The sequence below is a fragment of the Chrysochloris asiatica genome, unplaced genomic scaffold (assembly GCF_000296735.1).
Source record: "Chrysochloris asiatica unplaced genomic scaffold, ChrAsi1.0 scaffold00305, whole genome shotgun sequence".
In the NCBI taxonomy this organism is placed as follows: Eukaryota; Metazoa; Chordata; class Mammalia; order Afrosoricida; family Chrysochloridae; genus Chrysochloris; species Chrysochloris asiatica.
The window spans coordinates 1,172,216-1,180,192 of record NW_006408823.1 but is presented as its reverse complement, the minus strand read 5'-3'; the positions used below and the strand labels follow the sequence as shown (position 1 = coordinate 1,180,192).

The 7,977-nt window shown below is 45.0% G+C and overlaps 1 protein-coding gene across 1 annotated transcript in view; it reads left to right on the top strand.

Annotated features, from left to right (window-relative positions):
- Positions 1-7,878: 7,878 nt before the first annotated feature.
- Positions 7,879-7,977, top strand: part of CORO7 (coronin 7) — a 64,587-nt gene continuing 64,488 nt past the window's right edge. Inside the window, exon 1 of the mRNA XM_006874907.1 lies at positions 7,879-7,938. Coding sequence (XP_006874969.1) covers positions 7,879-7,938 — 60 coding nt within the window. The remainder of the gene's footprint in view (positions 7,939-7,977) is intronic.

Genomic DNA, 7,977 nt, shown 5'->3' with positions numbered 1-7,977 from the left:
CAAACATTTGGTTTTAGAGATTGCTGAACATTTTAACTGAGCCATTTGCAATTTATGAAGAGTGTTGTCACATCTTCTCTTTAGTTATAACTGAAACCATGTGAAGTAGGTAGGACAAAGTTTATCCTAATTTCTGTACCACACCCCCCTCAAAAAAAAAAAAAAGCATTCTGACAATGAAGCCAGAGCCCTTTTTACGCCACGTGGTCTGTCATAGCATTTTAATTAATAGCTGCCATTTGTCTAGCCCTTGGTGGCTTCCAGGGTTCTTTTTCATGCTTCATTCCATTTCCTTTTCTCAACAGAATGGAGACAAGGACAGTAGTACCATCCCCAAGTACAAACTCTGTTTCTCTGCCTTCCAAGGATTTATCGGCACCAGAACACAATGGATCCATCCCAGTCCCATCACCCGAGAGCAGGATGAGCACACAGGCCACATCTACCTGCACTCCCAGAGAGAATGAACCCCATGTCCTCCAATCTAAATTTCCAACCACTTAAAGGAGAAACAAATGTGACTTGTGGAAGGCACACAAGGTTCACAAGCATCTTCTCTCCCTCTGCACTTGTCCTTTTACTAGCCCTGGAACTCAAGTGGTAGAATCCCAAGTTCATACACATCATACAACACTGGGCCCTTTGCAGATCTCCTGAGCTGGCACGATTTGTGAGCAAGTAGAGGATTTAAAAGTGGCCTAGGTGCCTTGCTGAGGGCCAAGGGAGCCAAGAAGGTCTACTTTCTGATTACCCTGACATTCACCATTGGACATGTAACATTGTTATGAAGTGCTGTCGAGTTGGTTCTGACCCATAGCAAACCTGTATAGGGTTTCTGAGGAGCGGCTGGTGAGCTTGAACTGCCGAACTTGCGGTTCAAACGAATTTGCAGTACAGCACATTAACACACAGTGCAACACCAGGACATGTAATAGAACTGGCCACATCTATGGATGCCAAGTGGCTGCTACCGTCTGTACTCATGGGAGTTAGGTGCATTAGGACTGCCCTCCCAGGCAGACAGAAGAGTTCAGAGATGAGAAAAGCTAGTAAGCTTTTTCTTTTTTCCTGAAGGGATTTTTGGGACAATTCCACAGGGTGTGTGGAATGAGTGATCCAGATGTTCCTGGGTGTTACATCTGCAGAAGGCACCATGCCCTATGGAAGGGAACAAACTGATTCTTTGCCTCTCATCTGGGCATTTTCCAATGGGGTTACTGTTCTAATTGCTTTCTAAAAGTTCCCTCAAGAAACCATAGGTGGCTTCTCTTGCAGCTAAGTATTTTTCTGCCCAAACTGAATTTCAACTTAAGCAATATCTATCAAACTGGAGAGATGAAAAGCACTCTTAAAGAGAGAAAAAAAAGGTCACTGATCATAGATGTGGAGAATAAGGCTGTGGGTCTCCTGGCGCCCACTAGACACTTGTGAAAAATATCACCTCAAAGAATTCAAGTCTTACTCTCTGAAAGTGCTCTCTGCTGCAAATTGATTATCACAAAAATGAAAGTTGTCATTTATAACTGGTGAACTATGTTTCGATGTGATTATAAAAAATAACTTTAGAAGTCAAAGAAAGAAAGGAAAAAAAAAAAAAGTCAAAGAAAATCACTAAATGTGGTACATACAGCCTGTCATCCCCGGAACTCATGGGTCTATGTGAGACACACAAAATGATAAAGCCAAGTGTTTTGTGACTAAACTGTGCTTATTGCATAATTGTTCATTTCCTGTGTTGAGATGACCACAGGAGTCTTTCAGCACTAGCCCCTGCAACGGAACACGGCAAGGTTTCTGTGTGCATTTTAAGAACTAGTCCACTCAGGGTCAGATAACTAGAGCTAAGGAATTTGATGGTGATTTGAAGCCAGCTTCGCTCATCCCCTTCTTACAAAAACAATGATTTGTTGAAACCTCTGACTTCACCGAGGGTTAAGGGGACATTGGGTCAGAAATGTCTTTTCTTTGCCATTAGTTTAAATTTGGTTGCTGGTTAAACTTATCGTGCATTTTTTGTTTGCTTGTTGTTAAGTGCCAGCGAGTCGATTCTGACTCATGGTGACCTTGTATAGGTTTTCCAAGGAGCAGCTAGTGAGCTTGAACCACCGACCTTGCAGTTCAAATGACTTTGCAGTCCAACACATTAGCCCGCGGCACCACACCAGGAGTCCTTTTGTTGACTAGTTTCTGTATATTTCTTCTTCCCTCTGCCCTACCCCTACACTGGGTGACTTTTCTTTCTGCTGATGTGACTTTCTTCAGTTGAGTGAAGATTTTGGAGTTTTCTAGAAGGAGGGCTTCACTATAATCCAACCAAACCAAACCAAACCAAACACTGCCCACTAAACAAAGAGTCGATTCTGACTCTTTGCGACCCTATGTAGGGTTTCTGGGACTGCAAATCTTTATGGGAACAGACAGTCTCAACTTTCTCCCACAGGATTGGTGGTTTTGAACCAGTTAGCAACTTTCAGTTAGCAGCTCATCACCTAACCCACAGCAACACCAGGGTGCTTTACAATAGACTCCCAAATTATTGTTTGTTATATTTTTGAAAGCAGGACCTATGAAAGTTTAAACATCATATCAAACATCCTTATTTGCTGGAATTTGCCCTGCGTTTGGATAAACAACCTTTTATGGTAGAGAAGTGACTTCTCCTATAGCTATAGGCAAACAGTGATGTTGTCTACATGGCTTAGGGATGTAAGACACAAAGCTGGAATGTCATCAATGTCACCAAATTGTACAGGTGGTGGTTGTTATGTGCCGTGGAGTCGGTTCCGACTCATAGTGACCCTGTACAGGATTTCCAAGGCTGTAAATCTTTACGGGAGCAGAAAGCCTCATCTTTCTCCCGCAGAGCAGCTGGTAGTTTCGAACTACTGACCTTGCTACTCGCAGCCCGATTCGTAACCACTATGCTACCACAGCTCCTTAAATTGTACAGGTGGAAATGGTCAATTCGGTGTATGTTCTGCTCCTTATGTATGTCTGACATTGATAACATTTTGGAGACTGATGTAGTCTCAACAACAGAAAATTTTAAAAAGAAAGAAAGTAAGGAAGCTGGTAATTTACAAGTTCATAGGATCCTTGATGATGTAGTGATTAAAGAACTCAGCTGCTAACCAAAAGGTTAGTGTGGTTCAAACCCACCAGCCGCTCTGTGGTAGAAAGATGTGGCCTTCTGCTTCCATAAAGATGTGTAGCCTTGGAAACCGGAAACCCTGGGGGCAGTTCTACCCTATCCTATGGGGCCGCTTGAGTCAAAATAGACTTTACACAGTGGTTTTGGTCTGTGGTTTAATTCATAGGCTCAGAGGACCAGGAGGGCTCTAGGAGGCCCTCCAGTCTAACTTTGCAATCACAGTCATGGTTCTGCTCAAGGTCACAGCAGCCAGAATGCTCTGAGCTCTCTACTAGGAAGACTCGCTTGTTGGCCAGAGTGGATTTGAGAACATGTGAGGAAGACAGCCACTCTCTGGGCATGATGAACATCTGTGCCTTCCCTCCCATCCTGTGCAGCTCAGGCATAAATATTCAACTCTGAGTCCAGCAGCCCCAGGGTTAGAGAAACACAGTCACATGACCCGGTACAGACAGGTCTTGGGAAAGGAATTCTCTTCCTTCTGTCTAGGTCAGGAGTCACATGTTCAGGTGCCAGGCCCAGGTAGGCAAGGAAAAGATAATGTTCTGCATACTACTTTGGTGCATAGCAACTGTGTTGTTGTTAAGTGTCCTTGAATCGCTTCCGACTCACATCATAGCGACCCTGTATAGAGTTTCTAAGGAACAGCTGGTGAGTTTGAACCGCTGACTTTATGGTTCAAACTGACCTTGCGGTCAAGCGCTTATTCTACAGCACCACACCAGGATTCCTAGGTTCTTCTTAAAAACTTACAAGTGGCCATCTAAGAAGCAACTTTTGGTCTCTCCCAGTTGAGAACATAGAAGACTGAAGAAAATCAGCAATTCAGAAAAACAATGTGTGCAAAGGACTAACAGACCATGTGAACCAGAGCCTGAAACCAGAACTAGGTGGGGCCCGGTGGCTATCCCTACAGACTGCTCTGATCAGGATTAAAATAGGTCTTGGACAGAATGGGAGAAAAAATGTAAAACAAAATTTTAAATTATTCAAACCAAAAATCAAAAAAACAGACTTACTGCCTGATAGAAACTAGTGGAACGCCAGAGATTATGGCCCTTAGACGCCCTTCAGGTCTGGAAGTGAACCCACTCTTGTGGGGAGATCACCTTTTACCACAACAGACAGGCCTATAAAGTGACTAATAACACCCGTGAGGAGCATCCTCAGAGCAACTTCAAGACCAAAAGGTGAAGAATAAGTTCAGAAGGCAGGAAGGGGCAGGAAAGAAGAATGGAAATAAGGGACCTGGGGAAGCAGTCAGAAGAACGACAAAATGTGTATAAACTGTTGAATGTAAAATGAATTCGCTTAGTAACTTTTCACCCGAACCACAGTAAAATATTCAAAAAGAGTGAAATAAAATAAATGAGTGATGTGGGCAGGTTTAAGATGACAGATTGGCTCAGAGAGGGAGAGGGGCTGTGTGCTGACAATCGGGGGGCAGGCTTGCAGGGTATACCCTTTGGTTAGTTGTTGATGCATGGAGGGGATTGTAATCATGGCAATGAAATGATATACAATAGGATGAATGGAAAGCTAATGTTCTCCCATGTAAACTATCACATAATTCACAATAAAACATTAAAAAAAAAAAAAAAGATGACAGATTGACAACCCATCTTGACCCAGTGTTTTTCAAGAAGAGATAAAATCCAAACTTTTATAAAATTTGCCTATTTCAAAAACACCATGTGGACAGAATAAAGGTACCTGGAGGGTGCAAGCAGTTTGCAATCAGCTGCTCATCTAGCTGTCTGTGGTTCTAACCTACCCAGTGGTGCTGCTGACAGCCTGGCAGTCCACTTCCATAAAGATGACAGTGAAGAAAACCAGATGGAGTGGTTTCCCTCTGTACCATGTGGGGTTGTGGTGAGTCCCAATTATCTAAAGAGCAGCAGGTTTGTTTTTTTTTTCTGTTTTGCTTTGGTTTTTTATATAGCTCAGATTTAGCCCATGGCATGTCCATTTGTCACCTCCAGGGAAAGGCTTTCTCACTTTCTGACCTTCTTAAGTCCCTCTGACATAATGGTAGCCTTCAAACAAAATAACTCAGGTATAACAGTGAACTGAAACCAAACACATTTTTGGATATTTGCATGTAGTTTTGTAATAAGAGTTGTTGTTAAGGGTCATCGAGTCTGTTTCTATTCTTAGCAACCTTATATGAGGCTATATAAATCTTTGCAGGAGTAGAAAGACTCGTCATTCACCCGTGGAGTGGCTAGTGAGCTCAAACTGATGTAGTGGTTTGCAGTCCAGTGTTTATCCTACAGAGCCAGTTCATTATATTTGCACATGCATGATGTCTGAAAGGGCCTTTATTATTAGAAAGTTCTAAGACAAACACTGTTCCATTGTCATCCTTGGGTGGCTTTACACTGGCTGGTTTTGCAGTGTAGAACACCAAGTCTCTCTTCCTAGTTTGTTTTTGTCTGGAAATTGCTTTGAAATCTGTTCAGCATCATGTTGTTGTTAATTGCTGACATTTCCATTCATAGAAACCTGTATACATAGGGTTTCCAAGGAATGGCTGCTGGGCTTGAACCACAGACCTTGCAGTTAGCAGTCCATTGCTTATCTTACAGCACCAAACCAGGACCCACTGACAGATGGCTGATAGCTTCACATGAGGTGCATTGATGGGGATTTGAACCTTGGTCTCTGTATGATATTAAGTAGTTAGAACCGGAAAAGAAGACGGTCTCAAGTCAATTTAGGTATGGCCTATCTCAGCAGTGAGGAATTTCTGAAAATAAGGGTCGGGTATTAAGGAGACTATTTGCAAGAGAAATGAAGTTAGTTGAGGGCAGTGGATGAGAAGGGATACTCTTGTGATGAGAAATAAAGTTAGTGAATAACGAGCTGAAATCTGACAGACAAGACTCAAGGAAACCATATATGGACCAATTCCCTGGATTGGTTACCTAGGCATTCAAACCAGAAGTCTAGCCCACTCCTCTGACAAAGGGATATATAAAGAAGCCACCAAATTGTACTCAGGGGTGTACTTCCTCTTCTTTTGCAAAGTGGATGCACATTCTTACGTCTCTTGGTAAGAATGTCTTTGCTTATAATAAACCTATCTTTCATTGGATTTCATTTTATCTAACTTATTTTGCACTGAGTGTGTTGTTGTTAAGTGCTGTTGAGTCGGTTCCGATCCATAGTGACCCCAGTATAGGGTTTCCAAGCAGCAGGTGGTGAGTTACACCTTCCCAGTTCCTTGGAAGGAGAGTAACACTGTTGTAGGGACAACACTTGGACCGTGACAATCGGAGGTGAGAATTTTACCATTGACATCATTGCTGCCTCAGTAGTCTATTGTTACTAGGTGTCATAGAGTCAGTTCCAGCTTAAAGCTCCCATTCCATATAACAGTCTTGGTGTGGCGCTGTAGGCTAAGCAATGGACCACAAGGTCGATTTGAATAGCATGATGGCAGTTGAAACCCCCACCAGCCACTCCCTGCAAACACTATACAGTGGTCTCTATAAGTAAGAACAGACTCGATGACACTTACCAACAACTACTTGTACAACATTAATCTTTGAATCACTGTCATTAATTAAAACTATGAGAACAGAAGAAAGAACTTGCATTTGGGGATCCATTTGGGCCCCTGTGGAGGACAAGGTTTCAGAACCACTCTTTGGGTGGCCCATCTCAGTGAGGCTTCCTTCCCTGTAAGGCTAAGGGCAGGGGATTTTCACAGCAACTGACCAGCTCTTGGCATTCCTCTGATCAAAGTCCTTTTCCTGGATTTGCAAGAGCAGGTGTTGAGGCCCTGTCTGCTGCAAGTGGAAAGAAAGCACATTCTTGGATCCTGGAGTCAGTTTTCAAAGTGACAGAAATGTTTGTGAAATTAATCACCTGAGGTGAAACCAATAAACCTGATGTCCAATATCCTCACTGGAGGAAGTAGCCAGATAGCATCTAGTGCACTTTCAGTATTTAAGGGAGTCTCCTTTGCACTTCTCTGGACATTGTAACTTGTCTACAATTACCTGAGTTCCTGTGGGGAGCCCTGCCCCACGATGCCCAAGGCCTGTGAGAGGCCAACCAAGAAATGCCCTAACAAGTGGATGCTGAGCACACCCCCACCTTGCCTAAGGATGTCAGGTGGGAAACAGGGAGAAACAGGAAACTTCTGCGGAGGCCCCATGGACAGATATTTGTGTCCAAAGACCTGGACTCCTGTCCCCTTGTCCCTTCTAGTGGTGACGCTTGGGGCCAGAGACTGACCCACTCTTGAGCTTCAGTTTCCCAGTTCTGAAATGGGGCTAATGTCTGCTCTCCTTGCTTCCTGGGGAGGCAAAGTGTGAGAACGCATGCCACGCACACTGAGAAGCCTTCCAGGGCCAAAAGGGACAAAAATGACACACAAAATCCCGATTGTCGCTGGCAGTCCCCACGCATCTCCACGGCTGTGGGCGGACAGCGGCACACACGTGACCGCTCCCCATCTCCGCGCTGAGGTCAGGGCGTGGCCTCATGGGGCGGCACGACAACGATTGGCCGGCAGGCGGGGCTGACTGCGCGCGCGCGCGGAAGGAGCTAGCTCGAGGGCGTGGTTAGAAGGTCCGGCGGCGGCTGCGATTGGCTAGAGTCGCTGTGGGGCGTGGCGGCGGCACGGGTCACGGGCGGGGCTGGAGGCGGCGGGAGTCGCGGCTGCTTGCGGTGCACCTGAGAGCCTCCGCCCGGTTCTGCGCGCCTCGCCCGCTGCCATGCATCGCTTCAAGGTGTCTAAGTTCCGGCATACAGAGGCCCGGCCGCCCCGCCGCGAGGTGAGCCCGGCCCGTGCGCCGTGGGTTCGCGTCCTTGGT